The 16,788-nt window shown below is 49.8% G+C and overlaps 1 protein-coding gene across 1 annotated transcript in view; it reads right to left on the reverse strand.

The window, feature by feature from the left end:
• IFNGR2 (interferon gamma receptor 2) overlaps nt 1–15,795 on the reverse strand; it is a 31,853-nt gene extending 16,058 nt beyond the window's left edge. The window contains exons 1-2 of the mRNA XM_025281445.3: nt 15,580–15,795; nt 5,638–5,770 (exon numbers count right to left, since the gene is read on the reverse strand). Of these exons, the coding sequence (XP_025137230.1) occupies nt 5,638–5,770; nt 15,580–15,658 (212 nt within the window). The 5' untranslated portion in view covers nt 15,659–15,795. The remainder of the gene's footprint in view (nt 1–5,637; nt 5,771–15,579) is intronic.
• Nucleotides 15,796–16,788: the final 993 nt, after the last annotated feature.

The raw sequence follows: 16,788 nt of genomic DNA on the forward strand, positions 1-16,788 counted from the left end.
GGGCAGCAGGCAGTGTCCCCTCGAGAGACAGGCTGTGCCCTGGACAGCAACTCTGGCCTGGAAAGCAGGGCCAGGGGAGACAGGAGAGATGAGGCTGGGGTCACAGCCGCCGGCTCTCCCACACCACGTGGGCTTCTAAGGGTCTCTCTGACCCAGTCTGGAGACTCAGCTTCTGCTAAAGTGGCAGGTAACCCAATGAAAGTGATATCGATACATGTGGCCAAGGCTTCCACCGAAGATGCCCACCAGACTCACACACCACTGTACCTTTGAGTCCTGGGACCTAACTGGGAAGGGGATCACAAACCACAGGCGCCCCCTCTCAGACTGGGGGCTGTGCTACAGAAGCAGGTGGGTGGTTTTTTTTTAAGTTACACAGATACCTGGAGGTACTCTCACCTTCTCCCTGCCAATTCCAGCTGTTGAACTGGGGCAAAAGGCCCCCTCTGGGATTAGCCGGGGAACTGACCTACCATGTTCCACCTCCTCCTCTCTCCTCCAAACTTGTCCGTTTCAGATTTATCCCAATGATGCAAGGATTTTTTCCAATATCCACAAATTAATCAGTGATATGCCACATCAACAAACTGAAGAACAAAAACCATACCATCATCTCAACAGATGAAGAAAAAGCTTCTGACAAAATTTAACAGCCATTGATGATGAAAAAAACTCTCCAGAAAGTGGGCATAGAGGGAACACATGGCAACACAATATAGGCCATTTATGACAAACCTACAGCTAACATCACAGTCCGTGGTGAAAAGCTGAAAGCATTTCCTCTAAGACCAGGCACAGGACAAGGAAGTCCACTCTCGCCGCTTTTTAAGCGCAGCTGTGGAAGTCCTAGCTACAGCGATCAGAGGAGAAAAGGAATAAAAGGGATCCAAACCGGAAAAGAAAATAAAAGGGATCCAAACCGGAAAAGAACAGGTTGGGCTGTCACTGCTGCAGATGACACGATATTACACACAGAAAATCCTGAAGATGCTACCAGAAAACTACTAGAGCTCATAAATGAACTTGGTAAAGTTGCAGGTTACAAAATTAATACACAGAAATCTGTTGCATTTCTGTATGTTATTTCTGTACATTCAGAACTACTTTTTTAAAGTGTTTCTTAAGAACGGGGTTTAAAACGGCACAAACCATCCAAATTTAAACGACAGCTGACATTGTTTGGCTCCCCATCTATTTGTAAAGGGTAAAAATAAATTGCTGTGGGCCCCATTTAAATGGATAATGCAATGAACACAGCCTCATGGCATGATACCACCCAGGCCTGGAGCCCCAGCCTCTTGCCCAAGCCTCTGATGAATCAGCCAGTCTGAGCAATATCCAGCAAGCGGTCCTGGCTCCTGGCAATGTGTTCATATGGACAGCCTCTGTCCCCCAGTTTGTCTAATTTTGAAAGCAACCTCAATCATGAGAGAGAGCACAGCCTCGTGATTAAACACATGGACTCTAGAGCCAGATTACCCAGGTTCAAACCCAGTTACTTCACTTCTCTGTTCCTCAGTCTCTTTATCTATAAGATGGGGATGCGCTAGAGCATCTGATTCTTAGGATTGTCTTGAAGGTTGATCTCGTGGACAAGAGGAAAATGCCTGGACCAGGGCCTGGGGTTTCTACTCAGTTCAGTTCAGTTGCTCAGTCATGTCCGACTCTTTGCGACCCCATGGACTGCAGCACGCCAGGCTTCCCTGTCCATCACCAACTCCCGGAGCTTACTCAAACTCATGGAGTCACTGATGCCATCCAACCATCTCATCCTCTGTCGTCCCCTTCTCCTCCTGCCTTCAGTCTTTCCCAGCGTCAGGGTCTTTTCAAATGAAAAGGCAGCGGTGCCTACTAAGCACCCTCTAAAAATATTTATTAACATCCTGAGCAACCAATGATTTCCCTGTTCACCTTCTGTTACATCATTTCCAGAAATGATTAAGTAAGTCTGTCCTCTGTGAACCCAGCAAGTCCTCTTCCAGAAATGGATGAAAACAGTCATTGATGATTTTGGTTTGAGGACATTACTTTTAATAGTCACAAACTGTCAACTACACCACTCGTGGGTGGGGAAAAGTTAAAAAAAAAATCATGAGTGATACATCATATAACAAAACATAGAATAAAAATGTTCACACTGAAATAACTGTAGGAAAAAATATTCACAAGCTTAACTACATTAAGTTAAAAGGGGAAAAAAAAAGGAAGCAGGACCCAGAGGTGTGACTCTAGTCTTGTTTCAGTCTCACGCAGATGCTGGCATATTTGCAAACAAGTCCATGTATTTAGAAAAAACGTCTAGAGAGAAATACACTAAAACGAGAATAGTGATTTGTCTTGGACCCCAGGTTGCTTTAATTTTGTACTTTTTACTTTTCTGGGTTTTCCAGATTTTCTATAAAGAAGGTGCTTTGCTATTAAAATTAGAAAAAAGTGAAGTTAAGAAAAAAAGGGTTGGGAAGACTGGGGTGGGCAGGCCCTGGCGTGGCAAGAGGCCAGGTGGAGTGTGACCTAGAAAGGGCCCGGCTCTCTGCCTGCCTTTATTTTCAAGAAAAAACGGAAATTCGGTTCTTTTTTTAAAGTGAAATCTCCAGATTTGTAAATGTTAACACTAGTTAGGAAAACAACAACAGCAGCAACAACAAAAAACCATTGTGGGCCAAACAGACTCTAGGCCAGAGGCTCTGCCGCCTCAGATTTAAACTTAAAACTTTCGCACAATGTATTCTATGTAATTTTGGCTTTGCTGGCATGACTGTCAAAAAATGAAGGCACGTTCATTTAAAGTTACAGCGATGTTTCCTGGAGAGAAACAGAATGGAAAATTTAAAGTTCCATGAGCCTCAGAATTAAATTACTTCATGTAACTAAAAGGTCCTAAACTTGTGAAAGTATCTAAAAACAGACCAGCAAAAAAAATCAAAGGCCCTCTTCCACAATCAAGTCTGTAATTTGAAAAGAAAACATAAAAATTCGCCTCTGTTTGAGTTTTCATGACCCCTCAGCTTTTCCAAACAGGGATGATGTGTGGATGTGCGTGCATGCGTCACTCAGTCGTGTCCGACTCTGTGTGACACCATGGACTACAGCCCACCAGGCTCCTCTGTCTGTGGGATTCTCCAGAAAAGAATACTGCAGTGGGTTACCATTTCCTCCTCTAGGGGATCTTCCTGACCCAGGGATCAAAGCCAAATCTCTTCTGTTTCCTGCACTGGCGGGCGGGTTCTTTACCACTAGCCCTAAACAGGGACATTCACATTCAACTCTGTTTCCTTTACCAAAACCAGCCTCTAACCTGGAAAAAATATCTTACAAAATGCTTTCCCAATAGAAAACAGAGTGAAACAGGTTAGTCTGTGATGTGAAACTGCCAAAGGCTTTAAGAAATCCTTCTAGTGTCTAGAGGCCCTCTGTCAACTCATAAATGTACTTCCCCGATCAAGGCTGACAAGCGCTGGTCGGTAGATCAGTTGCGACTTCCTCTTACTGTAACCTTCGGGCAGCGCTCTAGGAGACTGTGTTCACTGAAGGTTGAGCGGGGCCAGCTTTACGCAGGTGGCCTGTGCAGTGGCACAGAGCTGTACTCCTAAGAGGGTTCCTGACTTCAAGCTCTGCTGTTGCCATCCTGAACTCCCCCAAATTTTTGAACCAGGAGCCCCACGTTTTCATTTGGTACTGGGCACAAAATGATGTATCTGGTCCTCACGGACGGGTCTGTTTATTACAGATGATCATGTATGAAATTTACCATCATTTAAGAAGTAGATAGGGATTTCCCTGGCGGTCCAGTGGTTGGGACTTTGCCTTCCAATGCAGGGGAGGTGGGTTCGATCCCCAGTCTGGGAGCTAAGATCCCCAATGCCTTGAGGCCAAAACCCCAAAACGTAAAACAGAAGCAATATTACAATAAATTTAAAAAAGATTTTAGAATACTAAAACCACCTTAAAAATCTCTCTAAAAAAATAGAAATAGATAAATGCAATCCAGAGATAGGCCTCAAATCTCAGTTTAGAATTAATTTTTACAATGTGCTCAGTCATGTCTGACCCTTTGTGGTCCCATGGACAGTAGCCTGCCAGGCTCCTCTGGCCATGGAATTTTCCAGGCAAGAATATTGGATCTGGGTGCCATTTCCTACCGGGGACCTTCCCAACCCAGGGTGTGTCTTGCATCTGTTCTGGTAGGCAGATTGTTTACCACTAGTGACACCTGGGAAGGCCATCATTTTTTTAAGCAAATATGGTTATACTGAACAGTTAAAGATAAAAAAGAAGTCATCTGGAAACCTCCTCCTCTAACAAATTAACCACTTGTAATTTTTCCACATTCCCTACCTGTTCTGACCACAGATTCATTCCAAATTGGATACAGCTGCACCTGCTGTCATATGACACATAATTAGCCTTTTCAGTGGTCCCTAAGGGCTCATTCACAAGTTAACTTGACACAATTCGTCAACTTCTAGCCAATGGACATGAATAGACACTTGAATGTATATCTTCATGAGTATAAGTTTGTGTGGTTTCTTTTTTTCTGATAGAGGAGGTTGTATTGTCTGCCTAGAATAAAAAAAGTAGTATGGACATTCCCACGATTCTAAATGAAACCGACTTTTCAAGAGGGCTGTGCTCACAACTGATTGTGATTCAGCGTGTGTCCACCAGCCACATTCTCACCAGCACTAGGCATTCCCACTCTTAAAACTTTTGCTTATTTAGTAATCTAAAAATGACCTAGCCAATAATTTTTGTTTGTTTGTTTTGGCTGCACCTCAGGGCATGTGGGATTTTGGTTCCCTGACCAGGGATCACATCTCTGCCCCAAGTATTAGAAGCATGCAGTCCTAAACGCTGGACCACAAGGGAAGTCTCACAATAATTTTAACTTGGTCTTCACTTAATGCAGGTACCAAGGTAAACAACGGCTTGGATTTTGCCTTTCTCTGTCCTCTGTGTGTCTACACTGTAAATCAAGTGATGGCCGACTGTAGGAAGGCTTGAACAGGAGGTGAGGGACAGAATGAGGGGCCAGAATAAAATGCTAAATGAATCACCAGCTTAGAAACTGGGAATTAATTGTTCATTAATTGAACAGCTTTCTTATTAGGCCAAATTCGGGCCAGAAGGCTAAATAAACCAGATTTTGAAACCTGAAGACGATGAAGACCAAAAGATACCTCTGGCCCTTTCCAGACAGGAAGCCCTTTCATACAATCTCCGCCTTAAACTGATGAATCAATTTCCACACAACTAAGCTGCCCTGTGGTGGACAGCTGAGCTCCCTGAGGGTCAATGTCCTTTCAGCCTTCGGATGAGCGGAGGGGTTGGAGGGGAAGTTGTGAAATCTCCATCCTTGGAGATTTAAGAAGTACAAGAGAGGGACTTCCCTGGTGGTCCAGTGGTTAAGATTCTGGGCTTCCAATGCAGAGGGTGTAGGTTTGATCCCTGGGCAGGGAACTAAGTTCTCACATGCTGCACAGGGTGCGGCCAAAAAATATAAAAGTCCAAGAGGACTTTCTGCTTGCGATGACTTTGCTTACAGTCCTGCCAAGGAGCAAGAACAGGCAGCTGGCCTCAGGTTCCGTAACAATCCCACTCCCAGCTCCCAGGAAGAAGGCCAACAGAAACATTGCTTACTATTTATACTGCACCTGGTAGACCACCGGCCTCGGGTCGCTGTCCAGGGACACCGGCTCCCAGCTCAGCGCCTGCTGGGCGTTGTACAGGTGAACCTTCAGGTTTCCAGGAGCAGGCAGCTGGGCCAGGGAGTCTTGAAAGGGACAGAGAATAAGAGAAGGAGGGAGATGAGGGAGAGACAGGGAGGGTCAAGAGGAGAAAAGTCGATTACAAAAATATGTAATTCATGTGGCTGGGGTTTTGATATTACCCATTCTCCCTGCACATCCTCTATGCCTTTAGCCTTTGACTAAAGACAGCCCTTCACACCAGAAATGGCACATGGGGGCTGCCTTGGATCTCTTCCCTGGAGATTGCATGAAGGGTTCCCTCAACTCTCTTATCTTGGTTAACTATCTGTTAATCCCATAATTGATGCTTTTGAACTGTGGTGTTGGAGAAGACTCTTGAGAGTCCCTTGGGCTACAAGGAGATCCAACCAGTCCATCCTAAAGGAAATCACCCCTGAATATTCATTGGGAGGACTGATGTTGAAGCTGAAGCTCCAATACTTTGGCCACCTGATGCGAAGAGCTGACTCATTTGAAAAGACCCTGATGCTGGGAAAGATTGAAGGCAGGAGGAGAGGGGGACGACAGAAGATGAGATGGTTGGATGGCATCACCGACTTGATGGACATGAGTTTGAGCAAACTCTGGGAGACAGTGAAGGACAGGGAAGTCTGGTATGCTGCAGTCCATGGGGTTGCAAAGAGTCGGACATAACTGAGCAACTGAACAACAAAAGACGGCACAGTTGACACAGTCTGTGGGGAAAGGGGCTTGGGGCTGCCTTTCCACCTGCAGGTTCCAGTTCCATATGAGCAGGTCCTGGCTGAGGCTGAATGAGGACGCCTGTCTACCTTTAGGAGTAGTAGTGTTAGTCGCTCAGTCATGTCCAACTCTCTGTGACCCCTTGGCCTATAACCCACCAGACTCCTCTATCCATGGGATTCTCCAGGCAAGAATACTGGAGTGGGTGGCCATTCCCTTCTCCAGGGGATCTTCCCAACCCAGGGATCGAACCTGGGTCTCCAGCACTGCAGGCAGATTCTTTACCATCTGAGCTACAGGGAAGTAGAGGCTGGTATGGTCCCACAGGGGAATTGGTAGGTGGCAGGGGGAGAGGAAGGAGAAAGGTTTCCCTGACCGGGAATTGAACCCAGGTCACAGCAGTGAGACCGCCTGTAGTAAGTGGGGGTAACATAAGAGCTTGTGCCTTGGTTTCTTCTTCAGGAATAAGGAATAAACCATAGTACACTGGAGAAGGTTCTGGAGAAGATTAACTTGATGGCTACTGGACAAGCATGAGACCCTGACTTTGATATAAGGAATATTTGGGAAATCTCCACAAATGTGTACACACACACACACACACACACACCCCAAACCAGATGTGCAAATCCCAAAGACACCTGGGAGGGTGAGGACTTGTCTTCTGGGCTTCATGTGTTTCTCAAAGACTCCCCCAACGTCATAATCACTGAGGCTAAAATACATATTCCCATGCCCCACCCCAGACCAGGAACTCTGCATTTTCAACAAGCTTCCCAGCTAATTCGCATGCACGTTGAGACGTTTGAGAACCACAAATGGCAGAAGAACACATTCTGCAGGAACCACCGCCGATATTAGAATCTCCCCTCCTTGGGATGGTTCGTGATTTACAGGATAGGGCTAGAGGCCACCAGGGTGGAAGGCTTTTCTCTCGTGAGGAAACACATGGTGATGATAAGGCTTTCTCTGAGAACAAAAGAGAAACACCCAGAGCTGGAAAGTCTGAAAAACAGGCTATTCCAGAGTTCCAAGCAGGAAATTCAAAATACACATTTTCAGTAAATGCATCCAGTCTCAAAGAAGGATGCCAAGACCAGCTGAGAGCCTGGCCCACCGCACTCCTGCTGAAAGAAGTTTTGGCCTGGAGTCTGTGGCCACCTGTTTACTTACAGAATGCCCATCACTTTCACAGCTAAGGCCTGGGGCTGACCTTCCTTCCAGACCTTAATTCAACCAGCTACCTTGACACTCCAGCCAACTCACGCCAGGCCTGACGGAAGCCAGCCCAAAGGTGCAGCGTGGCGGGAGGCTGCTCTTGCAGACTGGCCCACCCTGCTCACTGGGGCTGCTATGGCCCAGTGGATCCCAATGTGAGCTCAGGAAATGAAGTCCTGCTTCCAGGAGGTGCTGTGCAGGGTCTCAGGGGGTGAGGGATTGGTTAGGGCTGGGCACCCATCAAAGCATCTCAGAGACCTTCTCTCCTGTCTATGTTGAAGTGAAGTGAAAGTCGATCAGTCATGTCTGACTCTTTGCGACCCCATGGACTATCCAGTCCATGGAATTCACCAGGCCAGAATCCTGGAGTGGGTAGCCTTTCCCCTTTCCAGGGGATCTTCCCAACCCAGGGATCGAACCTGGGTCTCCTGCATTGCAGGTGGATTCTTTACCAGCTGAGCCAGCAGGCAAGCCCAAGAATACTGGAGTGGGTAGCCTATCCCTTCTCCAGGAGATCTTCCTGACCCAGGAATCGAACCGGTGTCTCCTGCATTGCAGGTGGATTCTTTACCAGCTGAGCTACTAGGGAAGCCCCATTGCCCTGTCTACGTTAGTTTCCTACTCATGCGGAAATAAATTACCACAAATGTACTGCCTTAAGTTTTATCTGTTTATTTATCTATTTATTTACTTTCAGCTGTGCTGGGTCTTTCTTGCTCTGCACAGGTTTTTCTCAAGTTGTGGCAAGAGGGGGTACTCTCTAGTTGCGGTGCACGGGCTTCTCGCTGTGGTGTCTTCTTTCGTTGCAGGGCACAGGCTCTAGGGTGCCAGGGCTCAGTAGTTGCAGCGTGTGGGTTAGGTGCTCCATGGCACGTGGGACCTTCCTAGAGCAGGGACTGAACCCATGTCCCCTGCACAGGCAGGCAGAATCTCAACCACAGGACCAGCCGGGAAGGCCAACGTAGTGTCTTAACCCAGATTCATGCTCTTATTGTTCCTACAGGTCAGACAACAGGTCTCACGGGCCAAGGTCAAGGTGTTGGCACGCTCCCTTCCTTCTGGAAGCCAGGGGAGAAACAGTTCCTGCCTATTTCCTTGCTGAGAAGCTGCTCACATTCTTTGGCTCCTGGCCTCTTGGTCCAGCAATGCTGGGCTGAGCCTGTCTTGTGCTGCCAGTTCTTTGGTTCCGACTTCCTCTTCCAGCTTCCAAGGATCCATATGATTGCACTGGGCCCACTGAGCCCAATAATCCAGGAAAATCTCCCCAGCTCAGGAACCCTCATTTAATCACATCTGCCAAGTCCCTTTTGCCATGTAAGGCAACGTGGTCACAGGCTCCGGAAATTGGGCTGTGGATCTCTTTAGGGACCATTATTCTGCCTGCTTCCCCCTCCCTGGGGAGGAGTTAGGAGGCGTCCCCTCTCTCTCCACCCCCCTCCCCACCCCCATCTAGACAGTCAGCTAAGAAGGGGAGCATTAGGGACCACTGATGTCTTCCAGCCCGACAGGCAGGCAGACCAGAGGACAGCCTTCTCAGTAAACATCAGGAGTCTCCATCAGAGCCTTCCGCTTTCTGCACCTTTCATGTAATAGAGGTGTGGCCAGGGGACCTGCAGGCTGGCTCTCATATTTGAGTTTGTTGGCATCCCCTGTTTCCCCACATTCAGAGAAGAAACCGAGTCTTGGGGCTATGGGTTTCATGCTGAAGCACCAGAGGCTGCCCACTCACTCACACCAGCGGCCTCAGCCCCGCCCCGCACGCATCATCTCGGGAGGGAGGCCCGTTCCTGCCCGGCCTCCCCTGGCCACCTCCTCGCTCCAGGGGATCGATGGTGGGGGCAGGAGGGGGGGCCCCTCGCACCTCGCCCTGCCTTTCTCTGGAGCCTTCTTTCTCCCTGGGCCACGCTTCTCCTCCACTCCCTTCAGTACTCTGCTCAAGCGCCACCCTATCAAAGCACTTTCCTGCCTCCCAATCCCCCTTTCCTTTCTCGTGGGTTTCCCACCACCTGGGTTTCCCACCACCTGGGTCCTGTGTTTACACCCAGGGGGTGGTGAGGAGGACCAGAATTTGACTGCCTGGGTTCAAAGCCCCGTGCTCTTCGCAGGACCTTCAGGTGCGAAACCTCCTGCTCTTGGCAGAACCTTGTTTTACCTCTCTGTGCCTCGGTCGTCTCATCTGCGAAACAGCAATGATCACTGTGCAGACTTCAAAGGGTTCTTAGGAGGAGCGAGCGGGTTAATTTCATGTGTGCTGCTGAGACCCGCAGGAGCACAACGTGACCAACACTCCTCTTCCTCAGATGCTAGAGCGGGAGCTCCAGGGAGGCTGGGTGTTGCCAGACTCGGGGGCTGTCCCATCCCCTGGAGCTGGAGGAGCAGGCTCCTGGGGCCTGGGGAACGATGGGGCTGCAGCCCAGTAACCTGCTGTCTCTCCTTCAGGGATTAAGCAGCCAGTTTCTACATTTGTCCAGGAGAAATCCAGGCTAAGCTCAAGCTCTCTTTCTTGCTTTATGTGTAAGTCCTGCCTTTTCTCTGGACTCAGAGAGGCTGGGGCAGGAAGTGGGTACAATTCTGCTTGCCATTGTTCACTCACTAAGTATCTGACTCTTTGTGACCCCATTGACTGTACCCCGCCAGGCTCCTCTGTCCTTCACTATCTCCTGGACTTTGCTCAAACTCATATCCATTGAGTTGGTGATGCCATCCAACCATGTCATCCTCTGTCGCCCCCTTCTCCTCCTGCCCTCAATCCTTTCCCAAGGTCTTTTCCGATGAGTTGGTTCTTCACATCAGGTGGCCAAAGTACTGGGGCTTCAGCTTCAGCATCAGTCCTTCCAATGAATAATCAGGGTTGATTTCCTTAAAGATTGACTAACTCTGGACTTATCTGGATGGCTCTAAAGGGTCCATATATTTAGAGCCATATGACCTGCAGTCAATGGTGTTAACAAAGGCTTTGGGAAGAGAAGAGAATTTGTGGACAAAAGGCTTTAGCTGGAATCCTGATCCTGCCACCAAGAACCATGGAATCCTGCTACAACACACCTGAGCATCAATTTCCACATGAAAAGTGAAATGATACCATCTTTCCTAGAGATGGAGTGAGTGAGGGGCAAATGCAGGACCACAAATGAAAGGCAAACCAGACACCAAACCACACACTGCTGCCTAAGTGTGATTTTTAAGATGTGCCTGGTGGCTCAGACAGTCAAGAATCTGCCTGCAATGTGGGAGACCTGGGTTCTATCCCTGGGTCAGGAAGATCCCCTGGAGAAGGAAATGGCAACCCACTCCAGTATGCTTGCCTGGAAAATCCCATGAACAGAGGAGCCAGTGGGCTACAAGTCTATGGGGTTGCAGAGAGTCAGACGTGACTTAGCGACTAAACAACAACAGTTTCAGGGTGTCCTGATGGTTGGCTGCAGGTGGTGAGCTGCAAGCTGTTACTCAGACCAAGCCTCCAGTGACCACCAACAGAGGGCTCAGCCCGTGCTGACCACTGGGTCAATGGTCTAACCCCGCGTGAGGAAGAATAGCGCCCTCCCCCGAAGACGTCTGTTTCTTATGAACATATTAGGTACATGGGGATCGGAGTTGCAGATGAAATTTAGGGTCCTACAGAAGATCTAAAGACAGCTTATCCTGGAACATCTGGGTGGACCCAGGTCACCACTGTTTCTCCAGGAGCTGGAAAACGCAAGGAAATGATTCTCCCCCTAGAATCCTCAGAAACGAATACACCCCTAGGACACCTTGATTTAGCCTCAGCCCGGTCTGCATCTGACCATGACTTCCAGAACTGTAAGACGCTGAACTCAGTTCTAGGTATCAAGGAAGTGACAACCCATTCCAGTATTCTTGCTTGGAAAATCCCACAGACAGAGGAGCCTGGCAGGCTGCAGTCCTTGGGGTTGCAAAGAATCAGACACGACTGAGTGACTAACACACACCTTCACTCTAAGCTTCTTTACCGCAAGCGTTTCCACTGCAAACACTTTCACCGAATAACTAACGGGCCAAAAGGCGATTTAGTTTATGTAAGCTGTACAAGTAAATTTCACAAATCTCTTTTGATAAAAGTAAATTTTATCAAAAGGAAAATGATGAAAAATAAAAGAGAAACATAACATTGGACATAATGAAACATGAAAAATAAACAACAAAATTTAAAAGACTATTGCAAAATGAAAAATATTTGAATACATTTAAAATGTGTGTAGATTCACAGCAATACTGTGCAAACAACTGATTTTATTTTGTGGGCTTTACGAAGTACTGGTCTTCCAAGTCTTTTCTTTTGTTTCTTATTATATAGACATATTTTGTGTGTGTGTATTGATTCGTCTCGTGGTTTTTCTTTTTCACTGACGTTTCTTCTTTTGTTAAGCAAGGTGTCAGCTTCTAAGCATTGGGACACATATTTGTAACTGAGCTTTAGACTCAGCGTGCTGGCATATTGTCACATGTCTGTTGATAAATATTGAGTTCTATGGGAAGCGTTGGTTCAACTCTGCACCTTTAATTAAGGCCATCGGCCTCTTTCTCTCCCAGGGTAGTGTGTTTCATAATAAGAAAACCAAGTCATCATCATCCATCAACTTGATAAAGCCATCAGCAACTTCACTACGAAACGCTTTCGCATTTCAACCACTTGAAACCAAACTGTCAAACCAAGTTGTCTGCCAGTTATTTTATCTATTATGGCAAAACTGCCTGATGCCACTTAGTCATGCAGTGAAAACATCCGAGGTTGAAAATGCTTGTGGCAAAGGTATCTATGGCAAAGAAACTCACAGCAAATACACCAGGCGCAAATAAGTTTGTGTTATATTAAGGCACCAAGTCGGTGGTCATCGTTACAGCAACAACAGGAAACTAACACAGTCCAGGGAGGTGGACACCAGGCCTTCAATGGCACCCTAGCTCCTACAAGATAAAGCTCACAGTCCTAAGGGGGGTGCACAAAGCCCCACTCTGCTTCCTTCTCCATGGTCTTCGGGGCAATGGTTCACTGTTAATGGTAAGAAGAGAGAACCTAGGGAGACGCCAAATGTATCTTCCATACAATTACTGTACAATCACACCTCCTGTTCCACCTTCCTGCCCCAACTGGCTACTTCCGGCCCACCTGGACCCAGGTGTTTGAGATTTTATACATTTTTAAGAACAGGCTCTCCTGGGTCTTAATAGCATAGTTTGATTAACACATATCACACACAGATAATAAAGTACTACTAACATCAGAATTAATCATTTAATCTTGACAATCGAAGACCCCTTCCCTCCTGAAACCCCCTCCTCCCGAAGGGTGACTGACTTGTTAACCAGCACAACATTGTGAAGCAATTATCCTCCAATAAAAAACATGCAAAAACAAAAAAGAAGACCCTTCAGGATCCTTCCATGGATGGGTCATTATGATGAACATCAGTGATCCCATCTCCAATTAATACCTTGCAGGTGAGGAGAAGTAAAAAACAAAAAACTCCCTGAATTCTCACCCATAACCAGGAAGTTGGTCTTGTCTGTAAATACTGGATATCAGCTTATCTACCTAGACCATTTGTCTCTTCCTAAAAAGAATGGTTTGATTTCCTAGGGAGCAAAATGGGGTTATTATCTACTTCAAAAGAATGGCTTAACAGCCTGTCCATGTTAAAAGAGTAGCCCAATAAATGGTGGCCACTATGGCCATTTGTAGAGTTTGCCCCCAAACATTCCTATTACGTATTACTTTCCACTGTTGAGGTTATGGACAAACAGGAGTTCCTTAATATACATTAATTTGCTATGGTTTTTCCTATGGTTGGGGATTTACTGTTTTTCTCAGTGGTCTCTAAGCTCTGAGAAGCTTTGGATGTTCAAGTCAGCAAGTCACAGTAAGAGAATTTTGTGGCCTTAAGTACTAAATACTTCTATCAACCTCTGGACCACAGCAGACAAATCACAAACAATTCAGACTAGTCAGGAGCAGCCCATGTATAGAGGACCACCTTGGAAAATTACCAACACCCAAATCTCATCTGAGGGCTTCTCTGAGCTTTCCCTTTCCCTTCTCACCTGAGTAGTAAAGAATCTGCCTGCAATGCAGGAGACATGAGACCTGGGCTCAGTCCCTGGGTTGGGAAGATCCTCTGGAGGAGAGAATGGCTACCCACTGCAGTGTTCTTGCCTGGAGGGTTCCATGGACAGAAGAGCCTGGCGGGCTACAGTCCATGGGGTCACAAAGGGTCAGACACGACTGAGTGGCTAAGCACAAATCTCATCTGAAGGAAGCCCAGGGAAGGAGCAAATGTAGGTTGTTCAAGACTCGAAGCTTGAGGAGCAGAGTAAAGATACAAACCCATCTGTCCAGCTCCCAGGAGGAAACAGCCATTTAACTAGGAGCACACAAGGGGATGACAGAGGACGAGATGGTTGGATGGCATCACCAATTCAGTGGACACGAGTTTGAGGAAACTCCGGGAGGCCTGATGTGCAGGAGTCCGTGGGGTCGCAAAGAGTCAGACACGACTGAGCGACTGAACTGAACTCACTCCCTGAGCTCTCGCCTGATGGCTTAGCAGTAAGGAATCAGCTTGCAAAGCAGGAGACAATGCAGTCCAAAGGGTGGGAAAGAGTCGGACATCAGCGAGCGTGGGAGTACACACACACACACACACACACACTCTCTCTCTCTCTCACTCCCTCTCTCACACACACATACACTCACACATACACACACTCTCTCTGATGCAATGCTTCCCTTATCCAGGACCTATGGAGTTTAACGGCTTTGCAAGGGATACTGATAAAAAGAAACAAGCCCAAACAACAGCTTGAGAATCCAAGGGGGAGGAAACTTCTAAATTCTTGAGACTCTAAAGTGTTACTCAAACTATGATATCAGTCACTTCATGAAAAATAAGCCAGCAAAACACAAACACAGAGACATGCACAGAGAGAATGTTCTCAACCACCTTTTTCCTTTCTCTGTCTCTCTCTCTCTCTGTGTCTCTCTCTTTTGGTAGTTTGTCCCTGGCTCATAGGTATGGTCAGTTAGTGTCAGAGGTAAACAGGAGGCTGAGCTTAGGTGGGGCAGTCCAGATGGGAACAGCGCTAGGATTAAAATTCTGGCTCAGCTGACCCCCTGCCCACCGCAAGGCAACATTTCTGGGTTTTGCGCCGCCGCCCCACTCCCCCTCCTCCGCCACACTCCCCCTCCTCCGCCGGCCAGTCTATCCGACCCCGGGGGAATGACCACCTGGACTTCACAACCGCTAATCAGACACACCCGGCCTCAGTTAAGATTGAGGTACAGTCACGATCCCCAGGACAGAGGTCCCCGCCGGTGGCAGGCCTCCCTGGCACGGAACTGCGAGGAAAGCAGGCCTGGACCTGGTTCTGGCTGCGCCCCACCCCAGGGAGGAGAGGCCAGGCAGCGCTACATTCAGGCGGTCGGGAAGAGGAATCTGTGGCCGGCGGAAGCAGCCTCTTCTCGAGCCCTGAATCTGGTTTTTCCTCTGCTCATTTGGAGACATTCGGAGTCGAGCCGCGCTAGCTTTGGGGGCTTCTCTCAGAGAAGGAGCTACAGACTGTCCAGACTCGTGCAGGGGCAGCGCGGCCCGGGGCTCCTCCCGCCGCTCCAGCTCGCGGCCCGAGACTGCCTGGAATCCCCCCCCCCACCCCCCGCGACCATCCCACACCCGCTTCGGGCTCCCACGCCCCGCGGAGCTCACCCGATCGGGGCAGCCCTGAACCCCTCCACTGATCCTGGCTCCCCGCGGACCCCACCCGCACGGCACACCCCTGTTTACCGCCCCCCAATCAATGGAGGTTCCCGTGGATTCCCACCTACTGCGGGCTCCCCGCGGACTCCCACCCGCGAGACGCCGCCTCCGGCAGGCCTCGGGGGCTCTCCGGCCCCGCTTACCTGCGGGGGGCGCCGCAGCGCCAAAGCCGCTGAGCATCAGAAGCAGCGGCGGCAGCAGAGTCGGCGGCGGCGGCCGCATGGCCCAGGGCTCCGGGCGCCGCACGCTCCGCGGCGCTGGGGGCGCAGCCCGGCCCCGGCGCGGGGTCGCCGAGCCGCTCACTTCGCCGCCTCGGCGGCCATGGCGACCGCAGGGCGCGCGCGGGGCCCGCCTCTTCCCGAGCCCCGCCGGCTGCAGCGGCGGCAGCGCGTCCCGGGGCGGACGAGCGCCCCGCGCGGCCGCCGCGCCCGGGTCCGGCCCTCCTGGCGCGTGCCCCGCCCCTGCACCCCGCCCGCCGCCGGGACTTTCCTGGCGCCCCCTACCCGCGCCGGCGCTCCCGGGAACCGCGGCCCCGGGGGTCCCCGGGCTCTCCGCGGCCCGAGTGCCCCGCGCGGCTCTGCGCGAGCCGGGGTCTCCCCGAGGGGCTGGCGTCACCCAGCGAGCGCAGAGCCGGCCGGCTCCGACCTTGGCTCAGAGGAGCCGGGGGGAGAGGGAACCCTGCCACCCGCCGCCTTCTGTGCTGGGGACGACGGGTTGCGGCTTCCGATCCTTCGGGAAAGACCCCTCGGCACCCAGAACCCCGGATGGGCCTCGCGCGGAGCCCTCAACCCTCACCCCACCCCCATCTTCGCCCACTGCCCCCCGATTTCCTGGGATTGCACAATTCCAGCGTTCCTCCCTTAGGCTGAAGCTTTTGCTTGTTTATCAGACTTTCAAGTACATATTTAGCTTTTAACCCTTTTTTGACAGTAGGGTCGAAGGGTATAGGGGTTGGAAAGAGCCTTGGAAAGACTGACTGAAGGAGGGGAGCTTTGGGGGCTCTGGGCGCCCGGCAAGGCGAGGCAGAGGGACCCGCCCCACATTTCATAATGGTCTGTGGCTTTGGCCCGGGGGCAGGCCGTGAAGAAGTCTATGAGGAAGTGACCCCGGGAGCTGAGGGTGCGGGGGTGTGAGTCTGAGTTGGCTTTTATCCGTTGGATGCCAGCAAGGATTTGAGTCCATTCTGTTCTCTCAATATGAGCCATAAACCAAGTTCAGCAGGAAAGGAAGGAGGCATAAACGGGGAGGTTGGGGGGAGGCTGGGGTGGGGGTGCGGATGGGGGCGGGCGGGACCAAGGAAAGGGATCACGAGTCCCCTCGGATCGTGCTAGACATCGTGCTGGGTGGCTTGG

Source organism: Bubalus bubalis, chromosome 1 (genome assembly GCF_019923935.1).
Source record: "Bubalus bubalis isolate 160015118507 breed Murrah chromosome 1, NDDB_SH_1, whole genome shotgun sequence".
NCBI classification, from domain to species: domain Eukaryota; kingdom Metazoa; phylum Chordata; class Mammalia; order Artiodactyla; family Bovidae; genus Bubalus; species Bubalus bubalis.